This window comes from Varanus komodoensis, unplaced genomic scaffold (genome assembly GCF_004798865.1).
Source record: "Varanus komodoensis strain SLA01 unplaced genomic scaffold, ASM479886v1 scaffold1, whole genome shotgun sequence".
Classification (NCBI taxonomy): Eukaryota; Metazoa; Chordata; class Lepidosauria; order Squamata; family Varanidae; genus Varanus; species Varanus komodoensis.
Window position 1 is genome coordinate 27,660,387 of NW_025335268.1, and position 21,884 is coordinate 27,682,270.

At 36.0% G+C, this 21,884-nt stretch overlaps 1 protein-coding gene across 1 annotated transcript in view; it reads right to left on the bottom strand.

Moving 5' to 3' along the window:
- Positions 1-2,442: 2,442 nt before the first annotated feature.
- The window catches only part of NUP133 (nucleoporin 133), a 30,443-nt gene continuing 11,001 nt past the window's right edge, over positions 2,443-21,884 (bottom strand). Inside the window, exons 11-26 of the mRNA XM_044420603.1 lie at positions 21,573-21,730; positions 21,275-21,366; positions 20,222-20,385; positions 19,689-19,783; positions 19,382-19,606; positions 18,659-18,781; positions 17,389-17,488; positions 16,280-16,522; positions 14,466-14,599; positions 12,061-12,219; positions 10,866-11,001; positions 10,258-10,376; positions 7,620-7,700; positions 5,414-5,478; positions 3,055-3,143; positions 2,443-2,754 (exon numbers count right to left, since the gene is read on the bottom strand). Of these exons, the coding sequence (XP_044276538.1) occupies positions 2,618-2,754; positions 3,055-3,143; positions 5,414-5,478; positions 7,620-7,700; positions 10,258-10,376; positions 10,866-11,001; positions 12,061-12,219; positions 14,466-14,599; positions 16,280-16,522; positions 17,389-17,488; positions 18,659-18,781; positions 19,382-19,606; positions 19,689-19,783; positions 20,222-20,385; positions 21,275-21,366; positions 21,573-21,730 (2,120 nt within the window). The 3' untranslated portion in view covers positions 2,443-2,617. The remainder of the gene's footprint in view (positions 2,755-3,054; positions 3,144-5,413; positions 5,479-7,619; positions 7,701-10,257; positions 10,377-10,865; positions 11,002-12,060; positions 12,220-14,465; positions 14,600-16,279; positions 16,523-17,388; positions 17,489-18,658; positions 18,782-19,381; positions 19,607-19,688; positions 19,784-20,221; positions 20,386-21,274; positions 21,367-21,572; positions 21,731-21,884) is intronic.

Here is a 21,884-nt window from a genome sequence, read left to right on the forward strand (position 1 = left end):
AGTCCATGCTCCTTCCTATTTGAAGACATTGGATAGAGGAGACCAAGCACTTTTAGTATATGGAGTTGTTATAATTTAATAAGGTTGACTTGATGTAGATACGCATAGGATTACCCTGCAAAATCAAACAATTTGCACTCAAGTTAGTGATACACTAATAAAACAACCTACATAAAAATAACAGCAAATTTTGGGCTCGAAACGATTCCAGGAAGCCACATGTGTACACAAATACTCTGCTTAAAATGCATATCGTCCTTTGATAAATATCTAAGCCAATGTTCATATACCCTACATTTTAAAAATGATGATATATTCTCTGAATACTCCAAGCTAATAGTCATTTCCATGGTAAACATTCTCAGACTGATAGTATTTGTTAGTGCTTACCTACAACAGAGACAAGTCAAATTACAAGGAGAGGTGGGTAAGTATAAACCTGATCTCCATAAAAATTGCTCTACTTGCTGCAACATTTTCTTGCCTATTTAAATCATATTACGGTTTCAGAAGGGTCAGTTTCAAGCTGCAATATGTATTTAAAAACAAAAATATGGTCATTATATTTAACTATTTCCACTGCTACAGGATTTTAGGTGATTGTAGAAATCTTTTCCCTAATTCAACAGAAGTGATCAGAATATTATTCACTGCATGTTTTCCCTTTTGTAAATTTGCTGGATTGACACTGAGGATATTTATATAGCTTAATTTTCAGTGGGATGGATTCATATTAATGCCATAATGGCAAACTATCCTTTGGGTGCATTCAGAGGACCTGTTTTCTCATTATACAGTACTTCCATGTTGCATTCATATGGGAGGATCCAACTTATAATCAACCTGTTTGATTAGAACAACCCCAAAACCAACACTTCAAGCATGATTGTATAGCCTTTAGACAGGCAGATGCAAGGCTTACCTGTATGCATGTGAGCTGGTATCACAGTTCATTATTTTGTTTCAGTGAACAATTTACCTTCTATTTATAAGCATACATACTGGTGTTTCATTATTGTGTGATTACAGATATACAACATATATTCTAACCATATACCACTTGTCACCTTTGGCCTCATCACCACTGGAATTCTGCTGAGAATGTCTCTGAAGTGGAATTTGGTTCTTGAGCTGAAAAGCATCTTTGCCCTTGCTGTAAACTCATACACAATTACTGTTAATAAGTTCTACTGAATTCAGTGTGACTTTTTCTGAGTAACCATGGCACAGGATGGAACTATAACTTACTTAAAATATACACCAACATTTGGAGAATGCATTCTCTCAAAATGCATTCTGGTTAAAAGTTATGTATTACCTATAACAATGACAGAAGTGAAAATCCCTGATGGACTCTGGGGAGGTCTTAATAGTGACATAGAATTTCCAGCACTTTGGAGTTCATTGTTAAACAGGAAAGAACAATTAAGTTAAAGCACTTATTTACAGAAAATTCCAGCAGGGCCTTTAATCCATATTCCTAGGAATGAAATGAACCTGGCAGACTCTTCAAAGAAAGGTTGCTTATTGCTATTCATTTTAAAAGCATATTGTTGCCCCCTCAACTATTCAGTAGATGCCAATGTACTTGATATTTTAACAGATCACTGAACCCCCTTCTCTGCTCTGCAGTACTTTGAATCTATTTCTAGTAGTGCAAATACGTTTGTTTTCTACATTGGTTTGAACATCTCCAGATAAGTCTATTCTTCCAAACATATTCAGCTCCTCTCCTCTTCGAACCGTATTAGCACAGCAAGAAAAGAAGCCATGGAATGGTAGCTGTGCTTTTAAAACTAGAAACTGGATTCTCTTCAACTGATTTAACTTATGACCTTCTCAGCTGTTGGATCAAGTTCTTCTATCAGGCATCTGGCCAAGCCAAAAAGTAAAATGTAAGGCGACGCAAGTTTCATTGCAGGCAGTCTTCATGTTTGGCCATTTCACCTGTGACATTAGTGAGAATGGCGCAGATAAGCTGATTGATACTAGTTTATCTGCTTTTTAAGCATTATAATTTAAATACGTTGTGGATCCAGCAGACCACTAGCCAAAAAAGAACCTGGTTTTAAGTAGAGAAGAGAATCTTCCAGGAGAGGCATGTGAAGAACTGCTTCCTAGACTTCATATCACTGCCTAGATTGTAGTAGAATGCATTATCAGTCTGTGGTGAGCATCTAAGTAATCATTTATATATAAATATGTGGATATGTATTTTGTTTGTTAGGATAAGATGTAAAATTGTATGGATTATATTTACATACAGAAGCAGAAAACAAGCTAGAAACTAGATTGGGAAAGTGAAAAAGTCCGTTTGAAACCTTGTTTTAAAATTGCTTGAGAGCAGCGCAGAACAATTTTCCTATACTTTGTAAAATTTTATTTTTATAAGATGAAAATATCATGTAACCTTTGATGCATAAATAATTTTAATTTCAGAAATGTTCTTGAGTAAATACTTTATTGCAAATAACAGTACACTGTGTTAAAAGATCAGCATCCTAGGTCAGCCATGACTGTCTAGGTTAGACATTCTTATTTAGCATACACACTTTAAGAAAATATTACACAAAGTAAAAAAATTCTTTAGAAACAACTTCTAAGATTCAAAATTATGTTATGCCTGCCTGTAAACATAAAGCTCATAATTTGCTTTCAGTATGAATTCAAAATAAGCACTGGATTTTAAGTGTCCAAGTTCATCCGCTTGTAGCAAATCTTCTACCTCCGGCAGATATTCGCTGAGCTGCACTCCTACAATTTAATCAAAATTGTAAATGTTTAGTGATTTTTGGAAACATTTCAGAATAACTTGTTTAGGACTACAATATATTCACAACCTTTTCAAGCACTTTAATTTAGAAATAAATTAAAAAAAACATATCTGGCAATATGCTCTTAGCAAGTCAAGCTTTATATTTTGCTAGCTATATATTTAAATCTTGACTATTAATGCTTCTTAAAAGTTTGATAGCACAGATATTATTGTATGAGCAGAATTTTAAAGTACAGGACTCACAGGCAACATACTTCTGGAAGCACAACAAAATTTACCTTCTTTTAACAACTTTTGTATTATTTTCACAAATATGCTGTCTTTAGATGCTTCAATTGGATCATCTTTGCCTTCTGAACTGGACCAACTGCAATTCAAAAGTTTTTTTTAAAGGGTGTGTTGTAAAGATTAATAAAAGGATCAACAATATGATAAATGAGAATTCCTAGTGCTGCTTTTTACCATGTGTATTTTCCAGACCTGAATTATTTGCAGTTGTCTTGCGCTCAGGATCTTTACCATGAGAAGTTATTTTAAGGCAGTATTAAGAATGTAAAAATGCTTGTTCACATTACAAAAACTAAAGTACCAAAAAAATTAGATAGGCCTTGTTATAGACTGGTATCCAAACAGTATCTTTTGCTAATGGAGTGACATCAAACAGCAAGACCGATTCTGCATTCAGTCTCCATGTCCACCCAAAATATTCTCCAGAGGTTTGGAGTAGGTTACAAGGGCTCATGGGGAGCTGCAGTGGAGAAGAAAGGAAGGGAAACTTCTGCTGCATGATCAGCAATCTGCTATTATAATGTTGAATATCATCAGTAGAAGGTATCATAGTTAATATAACATGCTCCCATGCTTTGAAGAGCATAACATAGAAGTGATAGTATTGGCCTGACCCCTCTAACAGGCAAATTTCAAAAGGCACCTGTATTACACAAAGAGAATGGTCAAATCTGAACAACGATATGCAGCTTGCACAACCAGTTTTTTGATGGCTTAGTTGTTGCATTATGCTTTCAGTGTGTATTGTCCTACATTGGTGAATTGTTTCATTAGCAGATTAACTCAGCATTCAACCTTGACCCTCCCTACAAGAAGTTTGCTAGAACTGTTTCTGATACAAGATGCTGAGCCAAGAGAACTTGGAAATCATGTTCTGAGTTTTAGTTCAATATGAATGAATGCCTCTTTTCATTAGAGAGGCCTATCTTAAGTAACATTTTCCAAAATGCATTTTTAAACATTTTTGAGCAAGAACACTTGATTAAGTTTTTCTTGCTACTACTTTTACTATAAGATTTTTCTATATATCTGCTCTTAAATGTAAAGTTTGTATTGAACAGCAAAGCATGCTGAGAAAATGCATCCATTCTTCCCTAAACCCTTTCTCCATTGCTATTTATTTTTCCTTCTGTAGCAATGAACCAAATGAATAAGAGAAACAAAATTCATTGCTATGTTAGGAAGTCACAAAGTGTTCTCCACCAGCCTCAGGATACTACCCAAGAATTTAATTGCCATATATAGCTTTGGAGAATAAAAAAGTATGCAAATTTCTACAGGGCAGATAGTTCAGGGCATCCAGTGTAGGGATATGAGCATGCCTCAATAATGAAGATGATTTTTTTCATTCAAATAAGGATAAATGCTTAATGTATAATCTATAGAACCACTGACTGAGAAAACGCTATTACTAGAACGCTAAACATGCTATTCAAATAAGGATCAATTTCTAACAAATGTTTGCTCTGACAATTTAGATATCAACCTTTGATTGGATTACTTTAAGATTTGTTTCCATAGAGTTAATAGTATTTGTAAATGGTGATTTCTATTAAGTAAAACCTGAAGCTGTTACTATAGCAGAGAAAACAGATTAATTCAAAAATTCTATAGATTTGTTCAGGAATAAACCTCAGTGAACTAAAAGGGACCAACTTTTGGGTGAACCTATACACAGACTGGGCTGCACACATATTCATGCAGGTAGCTGTCTGCATAGTGTTTCAAATAAATGCACATCATAATAAGGTCAATGTTGCAGTTCAGTATTGCAAGGGCTTATGGATTCAATCAGTTAATCGTAGAACACAATGCTGAACTTCATCTATTCTGGTATTTTGAAGCTTGAGAGACTAGACAGTAGTACTGTTTTAAAAGCTAATCAGTTTTCAAGAACTAAATGGGGAACATGGTATTCTAATTTGTCATAGGGGTTGTCCGGAACAATGTGCAAACAGAAAAGTGGATTCTAACTACCTCCACGCAAACATACTCTGAAGAGCCATCTTTAGCTGTTTGAACATATTAAAATCTATGGAAGAAAGAGACAGGAAGCAGGGTACTGCCTGGCTATGGTAAAAGACTAGCTCCATTTGGCAGCACCTTGCCCAGCACTGTTTCCACTGAAGCAAACTGTATAAAAACTCTGCAACTTTCAGAGCCAGCATAAGGTTTTTGCTTCACTTTCTTTCCACTTTGCACCTCATCACCTTTTCCTTTTGCGCTACCTATTCTAGATTGTAAACTTGAAGACAGTCTTGTTTGTTCTTAACGGAACATAAACTTCTCTGGGAGTATTTTCAGATGAGGAGGAATATGAAATGCTTTAAATCAATAGTGTTTACTTACTCATCTCTCAGCAGAGCTTTGCAAAGTATTTTAAGTTTAAGATAATTTACGTCCACTTGCTCATCCTTTATTTAAAGGGAGAGAGGGAAAAAAGGAATATTAAACACATTTGAAATGTCAAAGGGAGAAAAACAATATACATTCAAATATGATAGTTTTAGTTTTTATTATGCCATTACCACCTTAAGTGAACTAACAAATTAGGCTAGGTTTCAAGGACAGTACATTTTATTTTATTTTGAAGATGGTTTTAAAAAGGGATATTGTTAGATTGGGTGGGAAGAAGGGAGTCAAGGGACAGAGTACTGCATCAAAAAGCAGTACAGCAAAACCTCAAAAATGTGTGTTACAAAGAAAAGAGAACCAAATGAGCTTGAAAAGTTTGCAGAATGGTTGATGAAAGAGAAGACTACCAAGAGATAGGCAGCCCAAAATTCTGTTCAAAATGCTACTGTATGCAGAAACCTAAAGAGAGGAATTAAGTAGTCCTAACAATGGAAGCAAAAAGATTTTAGCAGACGCACATAAAATCACTGGAAAGAGGAATGGATAGATGATAACAGAGAAAGATGATATTGCAGACGCAGGAAGAAAAGAAGGTTGAAAAATGAAACAGAAAAAAACATGTAAGGTTGAAGAGTAAGGAAAATTCAGATTATGCAAACAATATCAGTCCATTCAGAGCTACTAGAGGAGAGAAAAAAAATAAAGTCAGCTTAAAAATTGCTAGATTTCCTCAAGCTCTCTTGAGACAGAGATAGACTTTAGAGGCAAATTAACTGCATAAGAGTACACATAAATCTGATGGAAGATACTATGAAAGCTGTATACATTCTTTTATAAGGAGGGAGCCAACATAATCAAGTTAGAGAAAGCATGAACTTACTACAAATACAGTCTAGTTAGAAAGTAGTGGTGAACTGGAAGAAGGTTGAATTTTAAAACATCTTTTATTCCACTGTAGTCAAGCACAGAGCAGCTTTGCACAAAGCCAGGGAAAATGTCTCTTAGTAACAGACATAGTCAACTTTAAAACTTTATTAGGAAAACTGCAGAGATGAAAAGGACAAGGCAGCAGCAACCATCTGCTTTCTCAATCTACAAATGATGCTCCAGGAAAGTTACCAGTTCTACAGTGTGACTGGCACTGTGAAACTACATATCTATTGAGCCACCCTTTTACTTATCAACAATTTCCACAGATCTAAGCAGTTTGAAGTATTTTTTGTTCCTAAGGAAGTAAAGTCTGACTATGATGGCCCAGAAAGCTAAATAGTTCATGGTTCAGTTTGTGAAAAAAATAAGTCAATTTAACTAGGCTTACAATCTCATACATGGCTAATCTGAGGACTGGGAAAGAAGTTCTGGGACAAAGACAAAGGAAAAGCCCAGAACCTAAAGCAGGCAATGGAAAGGAACCCAAAGGAAAAGCAGGGATGAGCTTCAGAAAAGGGGTTCTGGGAATAGGGAACTGAGCTAACCAGAAAAAGTTCTCCAAAGAAACCTCGCAGAGACAGAAACATATGAAAAAGCTGGGGAAAAGACAGCTTTTCACCGTCAGTCTAATCAATCTCACAGGATTGTTGTTGCATGGATAAAATGGAGTGGAGGAGGTCTATGTAAGCCCCCTTGTGCTTCTTGCAAGAAGAAAAAGGTGGGATATAATGTAATATATGTAATAATTCATTTAGAATACTTCTAGACTTCTTTCAAGGGCAAAAGCCCTCCCAGGGTAACTTATACAATAAAATGCTGTAACAATGACAAAAGAGCTAAAATTAATAAAAATAATGAACACCAGCAGTAAAAACATCTATCTTATTCTCTGGGATTCTCTGGCCGCAGTCTTCTAGTGATATTTGTAAAGATTCTCTTAAAATATAGAATCATATGTACACTCTGAAATTTCTATTGATTTTTGTTAATTAAATCTTTGCAACTAATTCTAAAAGTGACCTTTTCGAAAGACAAACACAGAAATACACATTTTGTTGTACACCTCTGTACTTCACAGACTAAGTGCTCTATTTAATAAAAAGGAAGTTGCCAGTACTTAAAACTGTCAGAGTGCTGTCAACTTCAGTATTCTATAGGAAACAGGCAAGGGGCTGGATAGTCATTTACTCAGATGACAGAGGGGGGATTTCAGTGAGAGTGTAAACCATTCTTTTGAGATCAGATTGCTGAAACTAATTCAATCACATACCTCATTAAGGTACTCCAGAAGATCAAGTGCTTTCTTGAAGTCATATTCATTAGCCCTCCTGTTCTCATCACATATATATAACTATTACAAAGATTGAAACACAAAAATATTTTTAGACTTCAAAATGATGCAAGTGACCTTGTTAAGCATTCATTGTGGGAGAACCACCCTGTGTTCTAACTCATGTGACCTTTTCACTGAAATATGTCCTGATTCAGCTGTAGGTATTTTTATAGGATAGACGAGTGCTTGAGGTTTTAGAAATGTATTCCACCTATATTACAATGGAAAGAATGCACTGTGAGGTTGCAATATGATAAGCTTCATATTTGCATACCATTTTAAGCCATAACATTCCTAGTCTATTGTGCTAGGAACTTAGTTACACAAATAAGTGTTCTGTTAGAGAAATTAAGTCCACATTGGTTGACAAACAAGTATCATCTACAATATTCTGGAAAAACATAAGACCTGGAAAACACCAAAAGATCTATTTATATTTAACATCTTGGAACTGTTTGGTATAAAATAGAATCCAAGCCTGTATGTGACAAATGAACAGAAGGAACATTTCTCATCATCTCCTCACTGAAGCTAAGTGGGCTCCCTGAAAAGCCTCCCCAAAAGGTTGAGGGACCCTCCTGACCAATACCTTCCAGGGCACAAAGGAAATTATCCATCATATCACAGTCAAGAACTGTGGAGTCTTGTCTTGGCTGGCCAGTGGCCTGGTAAGTGTCCACTGACAAAGAGTGGTAAGTAGCAACCACAGATACTGACCAAGTGAGGCTGCATATAGGTTACTTGACAGTACACACCTGACAGATGTCAACTGAAGAAGGAAGTGGCTTAAGGGGAGTTTTGTGCCAAAAGACAATGACAAGTACATCACCATCTTAGCAGTGTGATAAGTATGTCCTACAAGTTCTTATTAGTCACCAGCTTTTCGAAACTTCCCCAAGTCTCTTGGTAATTCAGAAATCCTCCTTTTATGAACAGTTAGTTTTAACAGTTGCCAAAGAAAGAGTTGGTTTTATATAGCTAGCAAATTTGAGACTTTTTTTTGGACAGGGAATGTATGTATGTTAAGTGGGTGGTACCCTTTCAGTGCCACTTTGTTCTCCCCCTTTGACAACTGAAACAGACAAGGTAATTGACCAGGAAAAGCTACATATTTCAGACACCCATCGAGCGTACACTTGCACAATTGCAAAGAACTCACAAATGATATTTTTTTAAAAACTGTAATTTCAGGGGTCAAACTACACAAAGGTCCCACAACCTCAAATATTCTCTTTTTAAAGGCACCATTTTTCAATGTCAGTGAATGAAAACTGCAGTGGTTGGAGGCCGGAGAGGGAGACAAGTTTTGCTGTGAACGGCACTGGTATATGTGCTGAAGCCAGCTGGAGGACTGAGAAGAACCCATGCGTGAGCTCAGTAGTCTTTCAGGTGTATTGTGGGTTGTTCAGTGAACAACTCACCATAGCTTATTCACAGATTGGTTTAGTGGGATATTTAAATGCTGTCTATGAAATGTTATATTAGTTGAAAAACTGTCAAAATAAACCCAAGAATCAGCCTCAAATACAGTTTTGACAACATGGTTCACAGAATGGGAGACTACCTCCAAAAATGTATGAAAACCATTGAAAACTTTTTGAATGACCAGGACTTTTTTTGTCATAGAACGCACCGGAACGATGTTCTGGCACTTTTTTTCAATGGATTTTATGAAGTGATTTTGAGGCGTAGCAGATCAGCAGCAAACATCATTAACATAGTGCCTGCAGGCTGCTATTGTGCCTGCTATCTGATAGTGAGAGATAGCTACTTTGGATGCTGCTGCTCAGCTTGGGATTGGTGTGTGTGCTTACTGCCCGCGACTGAGTTCCAGCACTTTTTTTTTTTTTTTTTTTACAAAAAAAGCACTGTGAAAGACTATACAACAAACAACAGTAAGACTGAAGAAACATTTACAACCACTTACTATTACAGTTGGACTATTTACGAATCTCCAGTTGATTGTTGGGATTTATGAATTTTGTGACATTAAAATTACAATAAAACATTTTAAAATTTTGAATATCTCACCTTATGAGAGTTGCAAGCTTTTCTCACGAATGCAGTCACAACACTATATACAACCAAATGTTTATATAGTGCTATCATGATACACAGGATTTTTTATAAAGTGCAAGAAGACAGGTTCTGCATATGTTCATTACCAAACACTATTTACATGGTTGTCCATGCACTCAGAAAGTGGCAGGTTGGCTATCAACATGCATTTCCCCCCATTACTACTATTCTCCATTTCAGGAGATCAAGATCTTATATGTAATGCTGTGAAATTGGTAATAGCAAAAAAAAATCTTTGTGGACCAGCCTTGGTGATAGCAAATTGCTTGTTATCCAGAAGTTTATTTTATTTGAAAAGCAGCACACACTACTCTGGGGAAAAGAAGCTGAACTCAGCTCAACCTTGGGCTGACTATACAGAGGCTTACTCTGGATTTTTATTCAGATCAGCTATGAACATATTGCTCAACAAACTAGGATGTGTGTCAGGGGTTGTATGAGTTCACAGCAAGAAATTCAAATTAAAAATACTGTTAAGACAACTAGTAGCACATACCTCAATCAGTTGGGGGGCACTTAACACAGGCATTTCATTGAGATTTAATTTTTTCTCAGCCAGCAACAGCTCAGGTAATGTTTCTTGGTGCAGCAGAAAGCGCTCTTGCTCAGTAATTTCTTATATATGTTTAGAGAAACAGAAGGATAGTACACATTACTATAGTTACAGAGTATAAAAACAGTAACATTCTTTTATTATTTAACTCAAATATTGAAAAGAGTAGGTTAATTGGAGTCTCCTTGCAAAACCTTGAACAAAAATAAGGCTGCAAAACAGTGGCCAGCAACTAGCATTTTTGCAGTTCATGCCTCCTGCATCTCTGCGAGCAACTGGATAGTTAGTTCACATGGTGTATCAATAAGATTGTATTCCAAGCACAATGGTGATTTTCTTAAAAAGTTATACAGGAGATAGCTTTTAAAAAGGAGATGATCAGTGCAGAATTGATACATTACTCTGGGAAACAAAACCCTGGCACTACTATCCACATTTTGTACTATCACTCAACCACCATGCTGTTTGGGTACAGAACAGAATTCTAACAGAGGGCTATTAAATATATACAAGACACTTTAAACATTGCCTTAGAAAAGAAAAAGGAATACCGTCAATTTTCTCATTTACTATCACATCTGATAAATCCGAAGCCAGCATCGATAATTTACTTAAGCCAAGAAGAGTTTTCTTCTTCACAAAGTACCGCGTTTCTATATTTGCTAAATTCTGTAGTGTTCGGTGAGCCTAAAATTGACAAATATGGAATATTAAAGTTAGAGAAGACCAAAAGAAAAACAAGAGATGCTAAACAAGGAAATTCTTCCTAAAATATAATTTATGGGCAATCTAAATAAAATTAGTGTTCTGTAAGAAGCATGATCAAATTCTGAGATTGCTGAAAAGAGTTTTCTTCCTATCCTACACTAAAGTTGCAACCCTAAACACACTTATTATGTCACACTTAATTCAGTGAGACTTTCTTTTGCATAAACATATTCAGAGTGCAAATATAACTTAGTCACCATTACAGATCTAGGGTTAATAGCAATAACCAAAAATGTACCATTAATGTTACCTAGACATCAGTGCCAGATATAACTTTTACAAAAGAGTATTTAATAATATATTTGTAAAATCAATTGAGTTGCTTTCTATTGAGTTTCTTCACAAGATTTCAGTTTATTTTTAAAATGTTTTGAGATACAGCTATCAGAAATAAGAAGAACTCACTAAAATGTGGGCAGGTTCCAAAATATTCACAAAAAGATAAAATATATTGGCCAGATTTAACAAAAAAAACCCCTCACAATATTGTGCTATTATAACAATATTTAGACTGGGGAATATGACTTCAAACATTTATATGAACTTTGCAGTTTACAAACAAAACAAGTACATTCACCTGGCTACACTGAAAAACTACAACAACTAGCAGTTGAACAAGAAAAATGTTGTATTAAAAATTCCATTTCTTAAGAACTGTAAAAACATCTGAAGAATTTACACTGACTTTTGTGTCAGTGTTTCAAAGAATTAGACTGCCTTATATACATTCTTCTTACTTTAAGGAAGAGATTTAAATTGTGTGGAATAGAATTCAAAGAGGCATGAATGGAAGAAACTCTGGCAGTGAGATTGCGTGAACTCATGCAAGAGCTATTTGGAAGCCCTCCCACAACACAGCGCACATATCTTGTATGACAGAATGTGCAATACCTTGTGCTGGAATGCACTAGGCAGCACATGGCTGGATTAGTGTAGAAAAGAGTCTCTAAATGTCTTGTACTTTATAATACAACGTACCTTTTCCAAATCATTACTGTTGATGTCATGTAGCCAACTCAGATGTTCATGAGATTGTAGGAAGCTGGCCAACTGGCCGTGCTGAGCAATGGGCTGTGATAACAGTTTCCCTCGTTTCCCTTTCTCCAAATACCAACGGAAAAGGAAATCTGAAAAATTCTAAAAGTTACAACTGAGTAAGCATGGCTGTTCAGAATGGTACCTCCTTGCAAAACTGGGAACTTACACTAAAAATATTAGTCATGTGGTAAAGTAAATATTTTCACACAATTAATGTAAAAGTAATGACTCTACTCTCTTAATATGTTTTAGCAGAAAGCTTGGAACTAAGTCCTCCAGTAAATGAGCCATACTTTTCAGCAAATTTTCAGTTATGATATGACTACATTCCAACAGTAGCAAGACTAAACAAAAGAGTTAAATATACAGTGCCCATTTCTGGAATAAAAGTACATCAAATTGGTTCTGTAGCTCTCTTCTAATAGTGAAGCTAGAAAATATATATAGAACTAAAACCTCCTTCATTTATTCTCATCAATAGTACATGCATGCACAAGCATGCATACAAACAAGATAACAGGAAGAGTATGTTCATGACTCTGGAGAAATGTGGCAGTATCCATGCCTATCCTGGAAGCCATGTCCTTTTCCGTGCGTATATGTAAGGCTGCAGTCCTCAACTGGGCTCTCATAGACTTCTCATTTTTTAAAAAAATTGGAAGAGAGAAAGTACTCTGAGGGGCTAAGTTTTGCTCTGCAATGTCTAGGCAGATTTCTTTCAATGCATATTTTTGGCTTGCTTGGTTTGGTGTAGTCTGTAGTGAGTGGGTTCTGTGAATCAGAACATGTTGGTGTACTCCGGCATTTATTTGTGGGGTGCATTTCACTTATATTCTCTGTGTGTGGGAGAATGTGATTAAGTGGCTAGGTTGCACATGTATATACATTTATGCACATTTGTAAACATCATTAGTTTGCTGTGAAATGGATATTTTGCTGTGCTTTTTGATACCAAATCTATGATTTGGTATTTGTGACTCACATCCTTGCACTTCTTGCTTTATATTCAGTTTCTTGACTACTCTATATTTCTGAGTCAACTTAATTTTCTGTGAAAACTGTGGGTTTGAAGAATGACTTGGTGCTTTAGAACCTAGAACTGATGTGCCTTGTACATGGGTCGAGCAAGTTATTTCTGTTCTACCTCCACCAGTTTGCCTCCTGGAAAATAAGTATTCTGTAGCTGACCATGCCCCTCTGAAGTAGCCATTTTGGATAAATGTCCAGAGCTTGCTCTCAAAACTCCAAATGCACTCACCAATCCAAAAAGGATTGCATATTTACTTTCAGTAAGCAGTTTATCACCAATTATGCTCATGTGTGTTTCCACCCTAAGTTTTTAGGAAAGGCAGATAAAAAGATTTAAGATGGGCAGAAATGTTCTATGAAGTTTGCTTTCTTGGCAAGCTGGCATCCTTTCCTAAGGTGGACATGACTCTGTCCCTCCTCCACTCAGGGATTCCCTTCCTGTAGCAATCACACAACTGCACCTCGTCTCGGGTAAGGGAGGGCTTTTGTTTCTGTTCATCATCCTTACTTATTGCCTTTTACTGAACAACAATGTTGGAAGGATCCAACTTCTGCTTCTGTTCCTGCTGTCTCATGGCACAGGCCCCACACTTCTTAAGAGTTTCCCATCCTAGCTAATGAATCAAGTTACTTTGATATTTCAGTGAAAGGTTGGCCTCTAACAATGCACTTTTCTCCCTTAGAGTCCAGTTCAGGCTATGACAGTTTATTTCCTTTTATTTAGCAGTTAGTTTCTTTTACTTTCCATGTCCATTATTTATCTAGATGCTTCAAGAAGCGAGCAGGAGAACCACTGTATTCTGTATTGTTTCAGCCTCATCAGAACCTCCCCTGACCTGGTGATGGTCATCAAGTGGTTATTCCTAAGGCTGGGAAGCTCACTGCAACCTTGAAGCCAGTTGTAACTGAATAGAAAGATGTAAACCAAGTGTTTCCTGTTGACCTGGTTTTGCTTGATTGTGCATATTTTACACAATGACTTGTTAAAAAAAAAAAAAACCTCATAGTCCTTTGGTCACATTCTTGAACACGGCAGCTGAGTAGGAAACTCAGCAGGATGGTAGCACATTGGAATATTCTGTCAGTAAGTTATGAGGGTCTTCGATAGGTTTACATATATGGAAAACAGTAGGATTTGAAATGGAAATTACTAATGGCAGCTGTCCAGCCTGACCATTAAATTCCCAGTGTAGTAAAAGAGGAGCTTAACAGAAGAAAACATGTACCCTCATAATCTTGAAACAACACTTTTGAGATATTTCCTATAAACTGCTCTTAATTAACAGCCTGTCACTTGAATGAATAAAGAATGTTACCTGATCAGCGAACTGGGTCATGTAACGCTGTAATCTAGGCTGGTTATCAGTCTGCTCACACATTTGCACCAAAATATCAAAGTCACAATATTTTTCTGCCAGAGCAGCAGCTAACTGGTATTGTCCGAGTGCAACTGGAAAAACAATCAAGGAAAAAGATCACTAATAGATATACAGATATTTATACTGCCTGGAAGTACATATGTAGCATTGATTGTCCTTTTAACCAGCTCCTCATGATTTTGTAAACAGATTCAATATTTTAAACTGTTTTACCCTGGTAGGTCCTTTCAGCTCAGTCCATTGCATGAATAGCAAAACTTTTCTACATGCTGATGGTAATTAAATACCTGTGAAATATTTTTCTCTAAGCACATGTGCCTAATATGCATTACCAGCAGCATGAACTCTCACATACAGGATAGCTGTTCTACAGATGAAAAACAGAGTCCCCAATAAAATACATACATACATATATTAAAAGGTTTTAAAATGGCAGACTACTTTGAGCTGGGGGAACAGACAAACTATCAACATTGTTTTAAAAGTAGGATACAGGGGTATTAAATGGTGGGGATGAATTCCCACATACAAAGTAGTAAAACAGCCAATATGGCATGGTGTTTAGAGTGTTGGACTGGGGACCAGGGAGTTCCAAGTTCGAGACTCCACTTGGCCAAGAAACTTTGGGCCAGTCACTCAATCTCAAGCTAATCTACCTTACAGGGTTGTTGTGAGGATATAATGGAGTGGATAAGGACTATCCAAACCATCTTGGGTTCTTTGCAAGAGGAAAAAAGGCAAGTTAGAAAAGTAATGTAATATATGTAGCATAACTAAGACAGGATATACAATCTACTTGCTATCAAGAATATCATAAGCTCTCAAGAATAGATATTACTGCGTTATTATTATCTGTGTAATAATGTTTCAGAGCAAGAAACAGAGGAGTGTTAGGAAAATACATAATATGGCTTTCCTGAGAAAAGGTTTTGAATCCTGCACAAGTTCAATAAATGAGCAACATATTTGCATTAAAATCTACTTCCTTTGAAAAGGCCACAAGTAGTGCCTAAATATAGCTTTTGTAAAATTTAAAAGTGATAGGGTTATTAAAATGTTTTAAGAAAAATGTATATAAACTTATGGCTAATTAAATCTAACAGTTTTAAAATATGTGCATAAATGTTAAATAAAAATACCTTATCAGAGCTACAGAGCTCTGAAGTCATAATGAACAATTAAGACTGCAAAAGATTGCAAGCTGTGAAAGAGCCACTCAGTAGCTGTCCAACAAAATGCCACTCACTGCAAACATTGCATACATTCAAAAGCTGCAAAGCAACTTAAGAATCCAGCTAAGTAATCAGAGAGAATTTAAGAAGCACCTTAGAATTCAGTTGTTGAAAAGGAATTTCAGACAAGTCCCTGTTTAAGCAGTAGCCACATGGACTTTAGCCACAGTGTTCTATTCCTAGCCAAAGAATGAGGAATTGGCAATGATGAATTAGTACATGTGAAATTGTGTTAATAATTCCTTGTAAATGATTTCCCCACCCCATATATAGCTTTAGTGAAAGCAACCCAACACTTTTCTGTAACAAATACTTTAAAACTAAACTCTACTTTATGAAATGTTGCTCTATTTCTCATTTGATTTGATGCTACAAGCCTAAGAGAATTCTCTTGAGAAGCAAAAAAATAAGTCACTGTTGAAAATGCAAATTAAAAGAGAGAATATTCCTATTCCCTCTCTCTCTCTTATCATTAGTAGGGGCTTAAACAGCACTCTGTAAAATAATAGCAACACTTACGTAGTGGTGACAGTAATTCTGATCTTCTCTGTATATATTCCATTTCCAAACTGTTATATCGTTCCTGATACTCGGGCCGGTCCACAAATTTAAGCTGAGAAACATAACCATCCAGAAAGCAATCTAATAGTGCCACCAGCTGTTCTGTCACTGTGCTACGAAGCTTACTGTTAACTTGTGGATAGACCTTCTTCAGAATGATCTCATGTTGCTGGACTATTGCTGTACGCACACCAACAGACGCTTGAGAACACAAACAAACAAACAATTTCCTATTTGACATATAAAATGTGTGAACCTACACGATAGCAAATATGTCAAAGACAAGACAGAAGGAACTTGCAAAAATATAGGTATTCAAATGTTAGCATCATCCACAACACAAGACTTTCAGTAAACCAAAAGTCTATCTGCCCAGCAATAAAAGGAAAAGGTACACATAAATATGGCTCAAGAGCAGAAAGGAAGATTTTTAGAACTTAATGTATCACATCAGACTAGGGGAAAAATTACTACTTTCTTGCAAGTGACAATTCCAAGCTACTACAGGCATGACATGCTATAATGTCAGAAATGTTTCAGACATCCAAATATTCTATTCTGAAGAGAACAGACTGGATTGCATATTCACTCAGCTCTCATCTGTACTTTTTGGGAAGAAAACGTGAGAATTCACCTTGTGGCTGAGGAATCACATTTATTTCAAATGTCATACCAAAACCTATATAATTTAATCCAAGTAAGTTTGGCATAAGTTTCCGAAGCAAATCATCTAAAATGTTCTCTCCGCTAATAGCCCCATTAAATATTGTTTATATCAGGGTGTACAGAGAGCTGTATTTGTTGCATGTCAGAAACCATAATGCTGCCAAGCAATCAGACTTGCTAACTTACATTCAGAACAAGAATGTAAGAAACAAAACACTAACATCTTCATGTACAAGAGAGTCTATCGGGAATTTATGAAACACACAGTTTGAAACTTGGAGCTAGGACAAGAAATTTAAAGCGTAATAAAACATTCTTCTATGTGTAAGTTCCATACAGATAATACAGCAATACTGTGCTTCAAACAGCAGCACAATATGTAACATTTTCACTATCCTCACCTGTCCATGGAACATACTCAGGGTCCATTTCAGAGGGCTCTCTCATTTTATATAATGAGGCTTTAGACTGACGATCTTGGATTGCAGCTTGTAGTATATCCTGGAGAACAGTAGCAAAGAAAAACAATGATCTTGCCAGCCTACTCTCCCTGCCTATCAGTACTGGCCATCTGAACTGGTGAGCACCATCATAAGTATAAATAGAAACTGAGAACCAAGAGAGAAGTATCAGCATGTTTGGTGGAACACCTGAAGACTACATAGCACAAGTTTCCCCTTTTAAGAATATACCAAAGTTTAAAATTTTCATATATTCTTGGATAAAAACTTAAATACAACCTAAGGCAGAGACAATTGGAAAATTATTGGCTAGAACAGGAATACTCTTTTTAGGACACAGCACATTCTGCAAAACTTGTTTTAAGTTCCACTTGTTCTGTACTTCTATAAACACAGGCAATCTTTTCAAAAGACACATCTCAGTTCTCAAGATGAAAAACTGTGTAGAGAAACAACTCACCATACATACATTGTGAGTGCTGTGTAATACTGAGATTTCTACTTATTTATCTGCAATAGTGTCAGGAACAGAAGGTGCTCTCAAATTGCTCTTACCCTTTGCCAGGAGTTATTACCCATATATGGTAATATTTGGGATACATGATGATTATTTTACATTTTAGTAATTTTACCTTTACATACCCTGTATTACAATTGTACCCTCCTCCTTTATTCCTTTTGTTTTGATCACTGATTTGTTCAGTACTTTAAGTTGAAGGAAGAACCTTTGTGAACCTCCATTTCTTTCCTTTTAAATGCCCTATGTAATATGGATTTAGTTTCCTATTAAATCTTGTGTTAGCACATGGCTGGGGAATGCTGGGAGTTGGAGGACTTTTTTCAATCTAAACATGCATAGGATTGTGCCATTAAAGTCCGATAGATTTCAGTTGCAGTGATTTAAGCACATGCTTAACTTTTCCACTGAAACCAAGCATAATTAAAAGTACTAAACTGGATGGGATTATGCCCCACATTTTTAGGTCACATAGTGAAATGTTTGTCCACTAACCCCCTCCTCTCTGTAGTCCCCTACACACTCTTAAAATTGCTGTGGAGGATTGGAAGACTCTAGAAGAGTTTTCTGGGGGTACTGTAAGGAGAAAAAGAAGGGGACATTTTGTTACATAAGCAGAAGTCTGCACAGCACTCAGTGCAACCCATTGTGGTAGTTCTGACTCACTGTAATTGAATCACTAAGAAGTGTTACCTTTATAATATTGTTTACATTGATAACTATTTCAGCCCATTCCTCAGACTGAACTGGTATATCCTTCAAGACCTGTTTTTCCTTTTCCAGCAAGCATTCAAAAATTGTATCAATCTGCGATACCTGAAAAACAAACAAAAAAGCAACTTTGACAATTAACATGTTTTCTTGACTACAGTGATCCAATCTGACATTTTATGCACTAAGCGGTTAAGTGATTTACTTAGCACATTAAGAAAGCATTTTTATGGCCTCTGGGTATTTCCCTCCACTGCCTTCTTTACCTGGCACAGAAAGCACAGCAATGGCTGAACAAGGCTGACCTTGAATGAGGATGCAAATGAAGAGGAAGGGGAGAAGCACTAAGGTTCCACAACATCCTGAAGCCTCACAAATCCTGTTTCCATGACTGAATTACAACAGCTAAATGAGAATAGAGCGGCAACAGCTCCTCCTATTCTTTGGATTTGCTTTGCCCATCTTACAGAAGTATCAGCTTTTCGGCCGTTCAGCTTTCATTATTAAAAATCAGTAATGGTAGATTTTAGGCAGATGCTTCCTAGAGAAAAATTAGTCCATCAGATTTTCTATTGAGCTTTTTGCTCTGCTAAATCACACTTGATATTGATCTAAACCTAGGATGTTACATGGCAGCTCACATATTTGAATATGATCTTATTCATAGAGAAAAACATTGTTACTTTAAGAACTGATTTATTTCACCTCTCTGAAGAAAACATCTGCGGGTGTCAGATTTGATGGGACATCATCTTCTTTTTTGTTTAAAGCAATCCGAATTGCAGCATTCACAACTTCTGGCAATCTGGAGTGATAGTTTTTGAGAACAATGGCTGCTGCTAACTTTTCTGCATGTTCACAGAGTAACCATCGAGTTGCCATTGGCAAGCCTCTTACATGAACACGGTCCAGATGTCCAAATAGACCCACCTTAGATAGAAAGAACTGTAAATAAAAATATTTTATGCCATTTTTGTATCAGTGCTTCTCCTTGACAATATAAGGAACATACCTGACGAAGAAAGTCAATAAATAGAGAATGTGCTTGTGACTTGTTTTCCAGCTGGCGAAGCAGAATGATGGACTGGTTGTTGAAACTAACACCTTCTATTAAAAAAGAAATAAAGAGGGTTTAAAATGATCTTTTCCTAATTTTCAAACACAAAGTTAATTTTTAAAACTTAATTCTTAACTAGATTAAATGGTAGTATAACAACTTTCTTTGGTTTCATGACAAATGCAACTAAGATTCACTTTTACTGGATTCTGTCAAACAAACATAAAAGAAAAGCAAGGGCATTCAGACATGCAGTAACTTAACTCCACCCTGAAGTGAAACAATCTTAGCAAGAACTAAACTCATGACTTTCCGAATACCTCTTTCAGCCTTAAACTATACAGCTGGCTTGACAGATATCATCACTGCTGCTTACAGGCATTTTCCCTCTGCGCACTTATTTCCATCCACACTGCAGAGATCACACCATGATTACTGTCTTTAGAATGTATAAACATAATGTTCATTTTATTTGGATGAGACCTTACCTTCAGGTACTGATTCAGCCCACCGTGGGTCAGATGTAGGGTAATCATCCACCAAATTCTCACTGATTTGCATTACAGCCATATCCAGGTCAATATTAGCACCCAGATCTGCTTGTATGGGAAAGAGCTCTGCAACTATAGCTTGTGCACCCTTCACATCACGTCTGTAAAGAAATTGTCAGTCAATCCACAGAAGGCTGTACAAATTAGATGTTTATTAATGGAAATTATTTACAAATAAGAAAAAGTCATTCTTTAAATAATAGCTTGAAATCGCTTAAAGGTTCTTATATTCAGAAATAATTAAATTTACTGATTTTACTTTTAAACATTTTTGCTTCTAATAACAACTCTGTGATACACAGAGTTCCTAAGGCAGCTTTGCCCAACCTGTTGCCTGCCAGTTATTTTGTATTACAACTCCAAGCATTACAGAACATTTCCAACTAGGACAGTTGCAGGTAGGAGAAGGATATCCCAAAGCAACTAAGTGACTTCAGATATCTAAAGAGCACTTGAAAAAAAGCACTGTACATTTTTCCATTTTCCCAAACTTTAGTTTTTTCCCCTGAAACTAATACTGGAAAAATGTGATCTTTCTATGGCTTCAAAATGTCAAGAGATTTTACATCTTTATTTGTTTTACATTACATGAGTTCATTTGTTTACCAATGACAGTATGCTTGCGCTATCATAAACACAACCTAATTCATTATCACTACTTCTGACATTCCTCTATTTTCCCTCACCCCAAACATAGGTATTTATGTAAATTTAGGAATCTATTCTACTTTTGACCCTGCTCCACAAAAGGAATAATATATTTTTAATGTGCCACAAGTCTTGTGTTATTCTATGTTAAAATATCCAATCAGCAGTCTACTCCACAGAAACACCCATGTGTACAGTGAGAACAATTTTCTAACAAAAACTAAACAGAAAATGTTCTAAAGGCTAAATATTGCAATAGAAATCCTTTTATGTGACTGTTGTTCTACAAAAACACTCTGCTCTCTAGAATGAAAACAATTTAATATTACATTTATTTTGTACCTGCAAAACTGTAAGAATGCAGATTTTAATATTTTAGTTTTATCCTCTTGTGCTATAATATCCAACCTGGAAACAGTATCAAAAGGAATACTCTAAAATGAAAAACAGAGAACAATATAAAGCTTTAAGGCAGAATAAACCTTCCATAAAGTACATTATGGCAAAATATGCGGTCTCTGAAGGAACTAACTTGCTTAACAAAATCTACTATAAAAATTATGCATCTTTAATAAATGTCAGTCTAAAATGAACAACATTTTTCCTTCTCTTCAGATGTGTGCCAATTATCTAGTATTACCTCATCATTTGGATCCACTACAGAGGAGGTTAACGAATCCTCAACATCTTCAGGAAGCACAGAAATGGTTTCCCTTGAATATATGGCCACAAGTCCACTTTTTCTAGCAAAAAAAATTGGGAGTCCCGTAGAGGAACCTGCTCCTAAAATTCTATCACCTAAGTAGAAAAAACAACAACCCAGCATCACCAGAATGCACAGATGTTAAATATTCAAGATTTGCTAAGCTAGATAATAAGCAGGATTACTAAAAGTGTATGAGAAAGGTACAAGATGGAATTTACTTAAAAGTTTTTGTAGCCAGAGGCACAA